This window comes from Cucumis melo, chromosome 1 (genome assembly GCF_025177605.1).
Source record: "Cucumis melo cultivar AY chromosome 1, USDA_Cmelo_AY_1.0, whole genome shotgun sequence".
Taxonomy (NCBI): domain Eukaryota; kingdom Viridiplantae; phylum Streptophyta; class Magnoliopsida; order Cucurbitales; family Cucurbitaceae; genus Cucumis; species Cucumis melo.
Window position 1 is genome coordinate 19,254,652 of NC_066857.1, and position 17,188 is coordinate 19,271,839.

The following is a 17,188-nucleotide window of genomic DNA, read 5'->3' on the forward strand; positions in this document are numbered from 1 at the left end:
TGCTTAATTGATGCGAGATGAATAAATGAGGTAGTCCTATGTTAAACTTTAGTGCTACCAAATAATTTTATATTAGTTAATGGTTTAACACCTTAATAAATTTATATTAAGAGAATTAATTTAATTATTAAAAATATTTAAAATTAAATATTAATTTTTATAAATCTTACAAAATACCAAACTATTTATGGCCACAAAGGCAATAAAGTTAGTCATTTTTTAAACATTTCAGGTTTGTCCTTTCGTTTTTCTTTTGTTTCTTGCTACAATTTTTTTCGTCTTCTTCCTCACTGCGAGTTTTTTCATGTCTTTCTTATTTTCCTTTTCTTTTTTTCGCTGCGATTTCTTCCAATCGTCTTTCTTCTTTTTCTATTCTTTTTTTATGTCATTTAATCTTTCCATTGTCTTTCTTATTTTTTCTTTCGTTGCGATTTATTTCAATTGTCTTTCTTGTTTTTCTCTCTTTTTTTTTCCTTGTGATTTCTTTCCATCATATTTATTCTTTTTCTCTTTTTTTTTTATGTCGTTTAAATTTGGATAACCAAATCTAAACGACCGTGTACAAAAAATAGCAAAATCTAAAAGATCGTGTATAAAGAATCTTGAAAAAAATCATTTAGATTGAAGTAGTGAAATGTAAATGATCGTGTAAAAAAAGTAAACGATCGTGTAAAAAAAGAAATCGTCGTGTAGACAAATTTAAACGATTGTGTACCAAGTTTTGGAAAAAAAAATATAAACGATTAGTTAACAATCATGTAACAAAATTAAACAATATAATTGAAAAAATACATTGTAGCCAAATCTAAACGACAAAATCTAAATGATTGTGTACCAAACAATAACTAAATGTAAACGATTATGTACCAAATATATTACGCGCACATTGTCGACGGCGTGGTTGACATGACATTTTTAGTATTTTCTATGGTGGACGCGTGACTTTATCCATTTTAAAAATCGTTGGATGCGCTATAAATATTTTGACCATTTGTTATATTTTTGGAAATACGGCTAAATTAATTACAAATTAGTTAAAAAGTTAATAACTAATTTTTAACAGTAAATAGAATGATATGAAATATTAAAGGTAAATTTGTTAATTAAAATTTATAAAATCTAAATAACATAGATCCCACTATGTTTTGACTCCTCCAATACATCCCACATGTTTGGATGGTATCAGAAAGTTCACGACAAACCAGTTTTAGTAACGTTAAATATTAAGAAAAGATCTTACATATTTGTCTAAAATCTCACAACAAAAACTAAACCTTAAAAAATCATGACAGAATACAACTATAAATATGTATCTTGAAAAATTCATTACGAACAATAGCAGAAGTTTGATTTTGTCCACGCCAACTAATCAACTTCCAGTGATCTCAATTTTGTCTTGGTATGAATCATCGGCAAAAAGAAGATACCTAATTGAAATAGACTAACCAACAATCAACAGTGCAGTATATGTTTAGAGATATTTCAAAAGCAACATATCCACACTTTTTAATCTTCAATCATAGTCATCACTTTGCATTCACTTCCACCACATCATTATATAGATAGTATCATAATAATCCTACTCGTTAGCTGAGAATTTCCATGTCAAATTACCAAAAACCCCCTCAACATTTTCCAAATTCATCCCATATGTCTCCGGCAACACAACATAGAAAAACACCAAAGCAAGCAACGCAGTACCCGCGTACAAGAAGAAAGCCCCACCAATAGTAATAGCACTAGACAGTGACAAAAACGTCATTGTAACTATTGCTCCTACTAGTCTATTCACCATCACCCCCACGCTCATCCCTTGAGCCCGTAGTTTCAACGAAAAAAACTCTGAGCTGACGAACGCCATGGGCCCCATCCCAATTGAATAAAACGCCACGTCCGATAACACCGTGGCAATACACATCCCCACTGCCCACCTCATTCGCTCCTCCGACTTCTCCATTATCGTCAGCCCTGTTCCTAAAACCATTAACGATATCGTTTGTCCTGCAATGCTCGTTAGAACTAACGGTCGTCGTCCGATTCGGTCCAATAACACGGTCGCCATCAAGACGAAAAGAGTCTTTGTTAGGCCCACTCCCACCGTTGCTACAAGTTTTTGGTCGGGGGATGTGATTCCGGCCTTTTCGAAGATTCTTGGGCTGTACAGAAGGACGGCGTCCGTGCCGGTGGATTCTAGGAAGAAATGGAGACCCACTACGGTGATTATGATGTGACGAACGGCCGGCGTGGGGTGGAGGAAGAGCTCTTTCCAAATGCTACTGCCGTGAATGCTAAGTTTTGGGACATGAACGATGTCGTTTTCACAAGTCGGTGGAATTCCTACGGCGCTTTTTATGTCAGCGAGGCGGTGTAAAGATTCTTCGATGGAATCAGAGGTTTTGATGAGGACTTGTTTCGCTTCACCAACACGGCCTTGCATTATCAACCACCGTGGCGATTCAGGCATCACCAGAATCACGAGGACGGCCAAAAACAACGACGGAACCAAACCAATTCCAAGCATAAATCGCCACCCCAGATGAATGGGAAGCTTGGAGAATGCGTAATTTGAAACATATCCAAGTAAAATACCCAAATTAATTAACACCTATAACAAATCAGCGAAAATGGGTTCAAACAGTGAAAACAGAGGAAAAAAATTGAAACTCCAGAAACAGAGAATTCAAGGTTGACCTCTTGAAGAGTAGATAAGCTACCGCGAGAGGATGCCGGAGAAATCTCGGCGGTGTAGACAGAAGCAGCCAACGGGGCACATCCGATGCCGGCACCGGCGAAGAATCGGCCAAACATCAAGAAAGCATAATTTGGGGCGAACCCCATGAGAATGGCGCCGACAACGAAGAAACCAGCGGCGAGAACAATTGTGTAACGGCGGCCAATACGATCGGAGGTTCTGCCGGCAGCGGCGGCGGCGAGAATTGAATAGAGATTGATAATTCCGACAAGAACTTCGACTTGTACATCGGAGATTTTGAAGTCGTCTTTGATGAAGATTGCAGCTCCACTCATGACACCGATATCTGTTTGGAAGAACAAAATTGTGGAGAAACAAAGAAGATGAGAACAGAATTGAAGAGATTTGTAGAAATGGGAGGTAAGAATTTCTGACCGTAACCAGCCAAAATGGAAGCCATGGAAGCGATGAGTGAACAGAGAAAAGGAAAATGGTTGGTTTTGCGGTTGTGGGGATTAATTAACGGAATTTGGAGGCCGGAAGTTGGAGAGATCTCATCTTTCCGGCTACCCATTTTGGGAGAGATGAAAAGGGAGATTGGTTGACGAAATTTTCTTTTGAAAATTGAAAGATTGGATATTGAAATACAACAACGGTGAGATTTATAGTGTATTTATTATTTATTTTATTGCCCCATTGTTTTTTTCATTGCCGATTATATTTTTGGTAATGAGATTTGGTTTATTTTTTTTTGGTAATGAGATTTGGTGGGACATTATGTTTTGAAAAATATATGCTGTCTTGGAGTAGCATCCGTGCTTGTTTCATAATTTTGATGTCTAACAAATTCTTTTCGTTTTCATTTATTCAATACTCTTTTTCCTTTTAGTGAGGGATAAAGATGTAATGCGCCCACCCTAGATCAAACATTTTCCAATTTAATTCTTAACATTTTCTTTTTTACTTTCGGGTTGATTTTTATAAACGTAACAAAACATAAAAATATTCACCGCCCTTGTAACAGAAAGCAAAAGTCCATCAAGTCACTATAATATTTTTATAATTTCCAAATTTGCTCTTGAATATTGTGGCATTTTTTTTCTTTTTCTTTAAGATTGATTTCTTCATTTTCTCTTCCACATTGTCTTTCTTCTATTTTTAAATGATTTATTCTTTTGTTTAAATCTCCTATTTCATCTTCACCGTTTTCGTCAAGATACTTGGAAGCTACCTCATCTTCCTCATATTTTCGAGAATATCAAGATCGTTTAAATATCATTTTGACATGATCTAAACAATCGTTTATCATTTTCAACACGATCCTTTACTATAGCCAACATGATTGTTTAAATTGAAATCCTTTTCCGATCACTTAAAAATAACTACATGATCGTGTTAATATGATCTAAACGATCACTTACCATAGTCAACGTGATCGTTTAACATGGTCAACATGATCGTTTAAATTTGAAGCCCTTTTCCCATCGTTTAAAAAGAGCTACATGATCATGTGAATATGATTTAAACGATTGTTTACCATAGTCAACACGATCGTTTAGCATCGTCAACATGATCGTTTATGTAACGACCGAACTTTCCGGACTAAGCTGAGGTCACTACTCAGTACTAAGACTCGACCACACAACACAAAATTCATAACGGACCGGTTACGATTCCTTAAAACGTTGGAAATATTACAAAAACAGTTTCGGGCCCTATTTTAAATCACAGTCACAAAAGTTTCAAATAAAAACTCAGGTCATCAACTCAAAATCACAAAACCAAATATTCTAACAAAATACATCAGCGGAAGCAATAAGAAAACCAGACACGTCTATATGGCCTTCACGCATCCTTCCTGCCTCTCGTCGGTCTGCCCCTCGCTGTACCCTTACCTGAAAAGTTAAAGAAGAGAAAAGGAGTGAGTATAAATATACCCAGTAAGGGACCCACTACTGGGCCCGATAGGGAACAACAGTTAACTTCCTATTCAGGGGTACCCTACATAACAGTCTAGTGGTCCCGTAGAACGCACATATCAGTCTCGTGATCCCGAAGGATACACCTATCAGTCTAGTGATCCCGAAGGATACACCTATCAGTCTAGTGATCCCGAGGGATGCACATATCAGTCTAGTGCTCCCGAAGGATGCACATATCAGTCTAGTGCTCCCGAAGGATGCACATTTCCGTAAGGTACACTACCCCATAGATGAAGCTAACCGTTACCCCTCAGTTCATACTAAACCGTCTACAACAGTCATACCCCAACAACATTCGTATTACAATTCTGCCATAGGCTTTGCCTGTCAGAAAGTATAGGTTTAAACAACTACATCCTCAGATGCTATACGCATTTCCAATTCGCACACCATTGTGATAACCCTTAGACCCAGTCAACTAATCAATCAAAATCGGACTCACCGTCCTTCATCGACCAAACTCCATGATCAATGTCCCGACCGAAGTCTTACCACGTACCTAATCGTAAAACTTTAAGGTCCATCGACATACAATTCCATTCTACAACGTAGCCCATTAATATAACTACAATATACCGAACATCCGACATCGGTGCCTATCCGTACGCTATTCCTTACACCCGATGGCACCCAAGCTACAACTAACGGTCGCGTTACCTTTACATCAGACAAGAATATAGCAACGATACTTAAAGTCAAACACACATGCATTTATTCAGTACAGTTATTAACGTGTAATCCCCTGTGGATTACTACGTTTCCAGCCTTGATCCGAGGTCCAGTAGTAGGAAAACCCTTACCTGATTCTCGGTTATGCCCCTCGATCGAGTCCACGCTCAACGGATCCACATAAACGAAAACACGAAGGTTTTAATCGATGATACTAGTAGGAGTCATTTTAAATGGTCCTAAGCAACATCCGTTGACTTACCCAAGGAAAGGAAAGCTATCTCAAAACAAGCCTGCCGCAGAACCCGAGAACTTAAACGTCAACTCCTTAATACCTTCAAGGGATGAAAGGTAGGACCAAATCTTATTCCAATATTCAAATTCGAATCGGATGTAGCAACATTAGGAAATTCATCAAAATAATCCTTACCGAAGACTCACCGTGACCCGAAGTGGAGGAAGAAAGGCTTAGGTGGCTCGGTGAACAGGGAGCTCGGCTCCGCTTGGAGGTGTTCGGCTCGGCTCGCGGCTTGAGTTGGCCAGCTCGCGGCTCGGCTCGGCTTGGATCAGTCCATGGCTCGGCTTACGGCTCGGCTCAACTTGGATTGCGGCTCGGCTCGCGGCTCGGCTCAACTCGGCTTGCTGCTTGACTCGCGGCTCGGTTCGGTTCGGATTCGTGGCTCGGGTCGGCTTCACTTCGCGGCTCGGTTTACTCCTTCCTCCTTCCGGCAACGACGGCGCTCCCCTCGGTGTTCTGTCTGCGTCGGGAACACGAGATGAGAAGGGAGAAGCCGCCAGCGGTGGCAGAGACGAAGAGAGAGGGAGACGTCGGCTGCAGATGGACGGCAGACGGCGCAACGTGCGGATGGTGGCTGCGGCGGACGAACGGTGGAGCTAAGAACACCGACGGAGATGGAGACGGGGACAGAGGACGGTGACGGAGACGGAGACAGAGATGGGACGACGACGGAACGCGAGCGGAAGAGAGAAAGCTGGAGAGATGGCGACGGCGTTCGCAAGCGGAAGACGATGAAGAAGAAGAAGAATTCGAAAGAGCGGGGGGGGCGCGCGCGATTCTTTAGGGTTTTTAAAAAATAAAAAAATATTATTATATATATATATATTAAATAAAAATAATAATAATTTATAATAAAATATTAATATTAAATAATTATAATAATATTAAATGATAATATTAATATTAATATTAAATAATAATAAAAGTATTAATATTAAATTATAATGATAATAATACCTAATAATAATAATATAATTAATATTATATTATTATTTTATCATTTTACAAAATTTTAAATTTCCGAAAGATTACATAAAATGATAAAAAATTTACCTCGAAAATTCAGGGCGTTACATTCTTCCCTCCTTAGGGAACTTTCGTCCTCGAAAGTTTTATTCCTCGAATAGTTCGGGGTAACGGGACCTCATGTCATCTTCTCGCTCCCATGTAGCCTCTTCCACCCGGTGATTCCGCCATAAGACTTTAACCAAAGGAATTTCTCTATTCCTCAACATTTTCACCTCTCTAGCCAGCACCTCAACGGGTTGTTCAGTATAGCTCAAGTTTTCGTCAATCTCTAGTGGCTCGTAATCCACTACATGGGATGGATCTGGCACGTACTTTCTCAACATAGAAACATGAAACACATCATGAACTATCAAGAGTGATAGTGGCAACGCCAAACGATAAGCTACAGGGCCAATCCACTCCAGAATCTCAAACGACCCAAAAAAATGGGGACTCAGCTTTCCCCTCCTTTCAAATCGTAAGACACCTCTCATAGGTGCTACCTTTAAGAACACCTTGTCCCCTACCTCAAACTCAAGATCCTTCCGCCTCACATCTGCATAACTCTTCTGCCTACTCTGAGCGGTATGCATGCGTGATCTAATCTTCTGTATCGCTTCGTTAGTAGGCTGAACTAACTCAGGACCCATCAATCTCTGCTCACCCACCTCACCCCAGCAAACCGGGGATCTACAACATTTGCCGTACAAGGCCTCAAATGGTGTCATGCCAATAGTAGCCTGATAACTGTTATTATAAGCAAATTCCATCAAATGTAAGTGGGAGTCCCAGCTACCTGGAAATTCCAATGCACACGCCCGCAACATATCCTCTAAAACTTGGTTCAAACGCTCAGTCTGACCGTCAGTCTGTGGATGAAAAGCTGTACTAAAGTCTAACCTCGTGCCCATAGCAGTCTGCAAACCCTTCCAGAATTTGGAAGTGAAACGGGCATCTCTATCAGAAACAATCGACACTAGCACTCCGTGTAATCTCACTATCTCAGACATGTACAACTGTGCCCACTTACTAGCAGTATAGGTGGATTTACCCGGAACGAAGTGCGTTGATTTGGTAAGTCTGTCCACCACAACCCAAATCACTGTAAACCCCTCAGAGTTCTCGGCAGTCCTGTAATGAAATCCATGGACACATTTTCCCACTTCCATTCCGGTATGCTCAAGGGTTGTAATAAACCCGCTGGTTTCTGCCTTGGTGCCTTAACCTGCTGACACACCAAGCATCTACTAACAAATTCTGCTACCTCCCTCTTCATGTTACGCCACCAATAAACCTGCTTCAGGTCCTGATACATCTTCGTACTACCTGGGTGCATGGAAAATTGGGAACTGTGAGCCTCAGATAATAATTCTGCCTTAACCGCACTATCTGACGGCACACAGAGGCGTCTCTCAAACAAAAGTCCACCATCAGAGGATATGGAGAACTCAACCGCTTGCCCTGCCTCTGCTAGGCCACGTTTCTCAACCAAATAAGGATCGTTACTCTGAGCATCAATGATCCTTTGCCTCAAAGTCGGTTGTACCGTCAACTGGGCTAACTGTATAGTGACTGCCCCCACTGACACTGCAATCTCAGCCCGCTCAAGATCTCGAAGCAATGGGGCCTGTCGGGTAATAAGTGCTGCTGAATGTGATACCTTTCTACTAAGAGCATCAGCTACCACATTTGCCTTGCTTGGATGATACAGTATCTCACAATCGTAATCCTTCACTAACTCAAGCCATCTTCGCTGTCTCATATTCAATTCCTTCTGAGTAAAGAAGTATTTCAAGCTCTTATGATCCGTGAAGATCTGTATCTTTTCACCATATAAGTACTGCCTCCATATTTTCAAAGCAAAAACCACTGCTGCCAACTCTAAATCATGTGTAGGGTAGTTTTGCTCATGACTCTTCAACTGACGAGAAGCATAAGCGACCACCTTACCTTGTTGCATCAAAACACAACCCAAATCCTTCTTGGAAGCATCACTATAAATCACAAAACTGCCAGAACCATCAGGTACAGTAAGAACCGGTGCGGTAACTAGCTTCTGTTTAAGGTTCTTGAAACTGTCCTCACATGCCTTGCTCTAAACAAAAGGAGCTCCCTTCCTGGTCAACTGAGTAAGAGGAGTAGCTATACGAGAAAAGTTCTCCACAAACCGTCGATAATAACCTGCTAAACCCAGAAAGCTACGAACCTCACTGACTGTGGAAGGTCGGGTCCAACCGGTGACTGCCTCTATCTTAGCTGGATCCACAGAGACTCCAGCCTTAGAAACCACGTGGCCCAGAAAGGACATCTGCTTCAGCCAAAACTCGCATTTCGAGAACTTTGCATACAACTTATTATCCCGAAGTGTTTGCAAAACTATACGTAAATGCTCCTCATGTTCGGCCTCCGTCTTGGAGTATATCAAGATATCATCAATAAACACGATCACAAAAGTATCTAGGAACTCCCTAAACACTCTGTTCATCAAGTCCATAAACACTGCCGGAGCATTCGTCAAACCAAAAGACATCACAATAAACTCGTAGTGTCCATATCTGGAACGAAATGCTGTCTTCGGTACATCACCATCCTTAATCCTCAGCTGATGATATCCCGACCGAAGATCAATCTTAGAGAACACTGTGGCTCCCTGTAACTGGTCAAATAGATCGTCGATCCTGGGCAAGGGATATCTGTTCTTAACGGTTACCTTGTTCAACTCCCTATAGTCAATGCATAGACGCATCGATCCATCCTTCTTCTTAACAAATAAAACTGGCGCACCCCAAGGTGACACGCTCGGTCGAATGAATCCCTTATCAAGCAATTCTTGTAACTGCACCTTCAGTTCTTTCAGCTCTGCGGGGTCCATTCTGTAAGGGGCTCTGGATATAGGAACCGTGCCCGGCTCCAACTCTATGGCAAACTCAACCTTTCTGTGAGGAGGTAACCCTGGAAGTTCTTCAGGAAAGACATCCGGATAGTCCCTCACCACCGGTTCTGATGACAGGGATACATCGACCTCTCTAGTATCCACCACGCTTGCTAAGATACCCCAAGTACCCTGACTGAGCAGTTTACTGGCCCTGATGGCTGAGATTACATGAAGCAACGACCTTGACCCTCCTCCCTTAAATTTAAAACTGGCCATCGAGGGAGGGTTAAACGCTACCTCCTTACGGGAACAATCTATGCTGGCGTGGTTAGCGGCCAACCAATCCATACCCAGGATTACATCAAAGTCGAGCATGTCCAGGACTAACAGCGTTACTTCAATCACATGGCCTGCTATCTCAATCTGGCATGCTTTCACCTTTTCCTTCGACAACATACACTCCCCGGAAGGAGTAGATACTGATAGAACATGGTGTAAGGGCTCTACCTCTAAGCGGGCATGCAACACAAATGCGGAAGAGATAAAAGAATGTGACGAACCCGAATCAAACAAAACTAAGGCGTAATGCCCCAATACTGGAAGCGTACCTGTCACCACCGTGCCTGCCCTCTCAGCCTCAGTCTTGTTGGTAGCAAAGACCTTACCCTGATGTGGAGCACCTGCTCCCTAATTCTGTGCATTCCCTGTAAGTCTCAACGGGCATCTGTCAGCTGTATGACCCTCTTACCTACACTTAAAACAAGTCCTGGTCTCGAATAAACAACGGCCCAGATGGTGCTTTCCACAAGTGGTACACAACGGCTTCCCTTTGGTAGCTTCCCCCGCCTCAAAAGGTTTCTGCTGGAAGCGGCGAAACTCACCACCTGATCTGAAGTTCCGCTGTGGCACTGAAACAGGCTGCTGCTCAGCCTTCCTCTTCTGTCCCGAGGTTAAACCTCTACCAGCGGCCTTAGACGAGTTAGTCCTCTCCTGTAAACTGAGATCCACTGCCAGGCGCAATGCATCGGCATGAGTAGCGGGTCGGAAAGCTCGAACCAAACCCTGAATGTCCAGTCGGAGGCCTCTAACAAACTTATCAGCTCTGGCCGCCTCGGTCGCTATCATCTCGGGAGCGAAGCGGGATAACATGTCAAACTCCGCATCATACTGCTCCACTGTCATGTCACCCTGCTCTAAGTTCAGGAACTCCTGCCGCTTGGCATCTCTCAAACTAGCAGAGAAGAATTTCACATAGAAACTCTCCTTGAACTGTTGCCACGTGATCTGACTCACATCACCACCTAGCATTCTCTCTGTAGTCTCCCACCATGCAGTACCTCTGTCTGTCAACATGAAAACAGCACACTAAACTTTCTGATCCTCAGGGCACTTCATGTATCGGAATATGGTCTCCAAAGATGATAACCACAGCTGAGCCCTGGTGGGGTCCTCCAAAGACCCATCGAATGTCGTGGGATTATACTTCCTGAAATCCCTCAGGTGCTTGGCCTCTACTGACAACTGATCCGGCACAACCTGAGGCGCAACTGGTACTGGAGCCGGAGCTGGAGCAGGAGCTGGTGCTGGAGCTGGCGGGGTAGGCTGCTGCTGCTCCAGCATCTACATAATCAACTCCCTAAACCTCTGCTCCATGGCAGCTAGGTCCGCATGAGTAACTGGCGCAGCCGGGTCAGTGGCTTGGGCTACAGGCTGCACCTCAGGTTGAACACGTTCTGCTCCCCTCCCTCGGCCTCCTCGACCACCCCTACGTGCACCCCTCCTTGGCGGCATTTCCCCTAACAACCACCAATGATCCCTTTAGTCATAAGTGATAATTTACTTCACAGTTTAATTTAGGTCAGGTCATGCATATAGAGTTATACATATAATTTCATGAGAGCGTACCTGACGAGTGGCAAGGATCGTTTTAGCCATAAGGACACAAAATACAGACTCACATCATAAGTCAGTCTACAGAACCTAAAACTTAGGCTCTGATACCAACTGTAACGACCCAATTTCCGGACTAAGCTGAGGTCACTACTCAGTACTAAGACTCGACCACACAACACAAAATTCATAACGGACCGGTTACGATTCCTTAAAACGTTGGAAATATTACAAAAATAGTTTCGGGTTGATTTTTATAAACGTAACAAAACATAAAAATATTCACCGCCCTTGTAACAGAAAGCAAAAGCCCATCAAGTCACTATAATATTTTTATAATTTCCAAATTTGCTCTTGAATATTGTGGCATTTTTTTTCTTTTTCTTTAAGATTGATTTCTTCATTTTCTCTTCCACATTGTCTTTCTTCTATTTTTAAATGATTTATTCTTTTGTTTAAATCTCCTATTTCATCTTCACCGTTTTCATCAAGATACTTGGAAGCTACCTCATCTTCCTCATATTTTCGAGAATATCAAGATCGTTTAAATATCATTTTGACATGATCTAAACAATCGTTTATCATTGTCAACACGATCCTTTACTATAGCCAACATGATTGTTTAAATTGAAATCCTTTTCCGATCACTTAAAAATAACTACATGATCGTGTTAATATGATCTAAACGATCACTTACCATAGTCAACGTGATCGTTTAACATGGTCAACATGATCGTTTAAATTTGAAGCCCTTTTCCCATCGTTTAAAAAGAGCTACATGATCATGTGAATATGATTTAAACAATTGTTTACCATAGTCAACACGATCGTTTAGGATGGTCAACATGATCGTTTATGTAACCACCCAACTTTCCGGACTAAGCTGAGGTCACTACTCAGTACTAAGACTCGACCACACAACACAAAATTCATAACGGACCGGTTACGATTCCTTAAAACGTTGGAAATATTACAAAAACAGTTTTGGGCCTTATTTTAAATCACACTCACAAAAGTTTCAAATAAAAACTCAGGTCATCAACTCAAAATCACAAAACCAAATATTCTAACAAAATACATCAGCGGAAGCAATAAGAAAACCAGACACGTCTATATGGCCTTCACGCATCCTTCCTGCCTCTCGTCGGTCTGCCCCTCGCTGTACCCTTACCTGAAAAGTTAAAGAAGAGAAAAGGAGTGAGTATAAATATACCCAGTAAGGGACCCACTACTGGGCCCGATAGGGAACAACAGTTAACTTCCTATTCAGGGGTACCCTACATAACAGTCTAGTGGTTTCGTAGAACGCACATATCAGTCTCGTGATCCCGAAGGATACACCTATCAGTCTAGTGATCCCGAGGGATGCACATATCAGTCTAGTGCTCTCGAAGGATGCACACATCAGTCTAGTGCTCCCGAAGGATACACATATCAGTCTAGTGCTCCCGAAGGATGCACATATCAGTCTAGTGCTCCCGAAGGATGCAAATTTCCGTAAGATACACTACCGCATAGATGAAGCTAACCGTTACCCCTCAGTTCATACTAAACCGTCTACAACAGTCATACCCCAACAACATTCGTATTACAATTCCGCCATAGGCTTTGCCTGTCAGAAAGTATAGGTTTAAACAACTACATCCTCAGATGCTATACGCATTTCAAATTCGCACACCATTGTGATAACCCCTAGACCCAGTCAACTAATCAATGAAAATCGGACTCACCGTCCTTCACCGACCAAACTCCATGATCAATGTCTCGACCGAAGGCTACCACGTACCTAACCGTAAAACTTTAAGGTCCATCGACATACAATTCCATTCTACAACGTAGCCCATTAATATAACTACAATATACCGATCATCCGGCATCGATGCCTATCCGTACGCTATTCCTTACACCTGATGGCACCCAAGCTACAACTAACGGTCGCGTTACCTTTACATCAGACAAGAACATAGCAACGATACTTAAAGTCAAACACACATGCATTTATTCAGTACAGTTATTAACGTGTAATCCCCTGTGGATTACTACGTTTCCAGCCTCGATCCGAGGTCCAGTAGTAGGAAAACCCTTACCTGATTCTCGGTTATGCCCCTCGATCGAGTCCACGCTCAACGGATCCACCTAAACGAAAACACGAAGGTTTTAATCGATGATACTAGTAGGAGTCATTTTAAATGGTCCTAAGCAACATCCGTTGACTTACCCAAGGAAAGGAAAGCTATCTCAAAACAAGCCTGCCGCAGAACCCGAGAACTTAAACGTCAACTCCTTAATACCTTCAAGGGATGAAAGGTAGGACCAAATCTTATTCCAATATTCAAATTCGAATCGGATGTAGCAACATTAGAAAATTCATCAAAATAATCCTTACCGAAGACTCACCGTGACCCGAAGTGGAGGAAGGAAGGCTTAGGTGACTCGGTGAACAGGGAGCTCGGCTCGGCTTGGAGGTGTTCGGCTCGGCTCGGCTCGGCTCGCGGCTTGGGTTGGCCAGCTCGTGGCTCGGCTCGACATGGATCAGTCCACGGCTCGGCTTACGGCTCGGCTCAACTCGGATTGCGGCTCGGCTCACGGCTCGGCTCAACTCGGCTTGCGGCTCGGCTCAACTCGGCTTGCGGCTCGGCTCGCGGCTTGGCTCAACTCGGCTTGCGGCTCGGCTCACGGCTCGGCTCAACTCGGCTTGCGGCTCGGCTCGCGGCTCGGCTCAACTCGGTTTGCGGCTCGACTCGCGGCTCGGTTCGGTTCGGATTCGTGGCTCGGGTCGGCTTCATTTCGCGGCTCGGTTTACTCCTTCCTCCTTCCGGCAACGACGGCGCTACCCTCGGTGTTCTGTTTGCGTCGGGAACACGAGATGAGAAGGGAGAAGCCGCCGGCGGTGGCAGAGACGAAGAGAGAGAGAGTCGTCGGCTGCAGATGGACGGCAGACGGCGCAACGTGCGGATGGTGGATGCGGCGAACGAACGGTGGAGCTAAGAACACCGACGGAGATGGAGATGGGGACAGAGGACGGTGACAGCGGACGGAGACAGAGATGGGACGACGACGGAACGCGAGCGGAAGAGAAAAAGCTGGAGAGACGGCGGCGGCGTTCGCAAGCGGAAGACGATGAAGAAGAAGAAGAATTCGAAAGAGAGGGGGGGGGGGCGCGCGATTCTTTAGGGTTTTTAAAAAATAAAAAAAATATTATTATATATATATTAAATAAAAATAATAATAATTTATAATAAAATATTAATATTAAATAATTATAATAATATTAAATGATAATATTAATATTAATATTAAATAATAATAAAAGTATTAATATTAAATTATAATGATAATAATACTTAATAATAATAATATAATTAATATTATATTATTATTTTATCATTTTACAAAATTTTAAATTTCCGAAAGATTACATAAAATGATAAAAAATTTACCTCGAAAATTCAGGGCGTTACAGTTTAAAATTAAAGCCCTTTTTCCTATCGTTAAAAAGAACTACACGATCGTGTATCGTAACATAAACGATCGTAGATCGTTCGTTTATACTACAATATATGATCGTTTAAAAGAATATTACTCATGCGTGCGTGTGGCCAATTAATCATAATGTTGATTGAGATATTTTTTGTATTTTTCATTGTGTGCTTGTGAGTTTTGTTTCGTTTTCAAAATTGTTCTATAGAATATAAATATTTTAAAGTGTTATATTTTTTTTAAAAAAAGAAACCCTTATTTCCTTATTATAGTTTTCCTATTAAATAATTTTGACTAATCTATGTAAGTACCTACGTCCAAAAGCCACAACATTAATTACCATAACCTTAAATCTTTCTCAAACCTACACTTTTTAGCTACTCTCAACCAACTACTCTCTTTATGGGAACACTAACGAGGCGGTGCAACCTTAAAAGAAAATGTGTGAATAGAAAATGATCAAATTTCGTAAAATATTTGCAAATATAATCAATATTATAAACATAGTGTAAACATAGTAGGTTGTTTCTTTTATATTTTAAATTTTCTTTAATTTTACTTCTATCGTGATCACTCTTTCAATAATATATTAACTTCTATTCTCTCATTATCTTAATCTTTTATTCATATTTAGCTCTTGTGTTGACTTATACATATAAAAGTGATAGACTCTAAGAGGACATTTAGCCCTAAACTTACCTTGGGAAGAGTGGTATTCTATATAATCTTGATGTTTTCAATTATTATAATCCACAATTAGCTACCATAAAACTATTTAGACAGTAATATTCTTCCTTTTTGTAGTTTTTAGTAGGTTCAACTTGATCTTAGCCTCCTTCTCCGTCTTACCTTCCCCTATCTCTTCTTATGGCAAGCTTCTTGAAACTCTCATTGTTTAAATTGTTTATTATTTTGTAATCATTTCCCTGGCTTCCTCATTTGTAATTCCAAAATTAAAATAAGATGCACCACAAACACAAACTATTTATAACCTAGACTAAAATAATATATGCACAACACAAATATGGATTATTTTAACATTACAGACTATAATAGCACTACTTCAACTTCCCAAACAACCTCCAAGTGTTTGGCGGATAGGATCAATATTTCCTTCAAGTTACATGGATGAATACCATCTTATCAATTGATTATGATATAAGAATAAGATCTACTTTTCATAATCTGATATCACAAGTTAACACCAATCTATTACTATCGGTTAGACTACGCTGTTGAAAAATTGAATATGTGTATAAATTAAATACACACATAAATTGATTACAGACTCCACAATGAGCCATATGATCTTATGGTCAGGCTTATATATGAAAGTAATTAAAGACTTGAAAAAACATCAAAACCTTTGTAGATTCAAAAGCATTGTCTTGAAGAGAATTAGTCACTCTGTACGAACTTGCAAGTAGACTACAATGTTCATCTCAACAAGATACATTGATTAACTCTAATAGAACTTCAACCTCGTTCAAACTACTTGAATCTAATATAACTCTTGAATACTTGTTCTCAACTCAAGACATGAACAAAATTTAATTAAAGAAAGAACCAAAGAAATGAGAGAACTCTTCTATACGGATGAGATGCTATAAATGAAGAACCAAGTTGATATTTATAGGTTAGCAACTTAATAACTCTAAAAAATACAAAAATTGAAACATTTATCAAATTTTAACTCAATTTAGTTGTAATTTGACTAAAATAAAGATATAAGCGAAGAAACCACACATTTAAATTTCATATATACATACATAAAAAATCATTTTAATTTGATGTTTCAATCTAGCTAATTTGAAAGTCGATGAATTTAATCTAGAGAATTAAAACACTTTAAAATATACATTATATTAGATCTATTGGGTATAAAAAATATTATTAAAACCACGTTAGCTGATAAATTTAATATTCCATGCATATCACAAGTTTTATTTTAATATATACAGAATTAGTGAGTAGTCAACTAAATAGCTAAACAATTTACAAATATTAATGTTAAAAGGGTAGTTTTCATATACAATAGTTTTGCACATTCTCCAGGTGTACATAAGAACTCAATCATATTAAAAATAAGAGAAAACAATTTATATTTTATAAGTTTAAGAATGATTATCGAACAGAAATAGCATGTGTAATTAATTTATATCTAGTAGGTATATATTGATAGACGACAGTGTAGGTATATATTGATAGACGACAGTGTAGGTATAATTTAACGGAGAGAAGAATCTCACTTCTAGGTACCAAATTAAAACTCTAATAATGAAAAATTTTGCACA

The 17,188-nt window shown here is 40.5% G+C and overlaps 1 protein-coding gene across 1 annotated transcript; it reads right to left on the reverse strand.

The window, feature by feature from the left end:
• Positions 1 to 1,221: 1,221 nt before the first annotated feature.
• Positions 1,222 to 3,301, reverse strand: LOC103489601 (polyol transporter 5-like). The gene is made up of 3 exons (XM_017044842.2): positions 3,128 to 3,301; positions 2,692 to 3,038; positions 1,222 to 2,605 (listed from the first exon to the last, which is right to left on the reverse strand). The coding sequence occupies exons 1-3, from the start codon at positions 3,264 to 3,266 to the stop codon at positions 1,580 to 1,582; spliced, it is 1,512 nt and encodes a 503-aa protein (XP_016900331.1). The 5' UTR covers positions 3,267 to 3,301; the 3' UTR covers positions 1,222 to 1,579.
• Between the last annotated feature and the right edge of the window lie 13,887 nt (positions 3,302 to 17,188).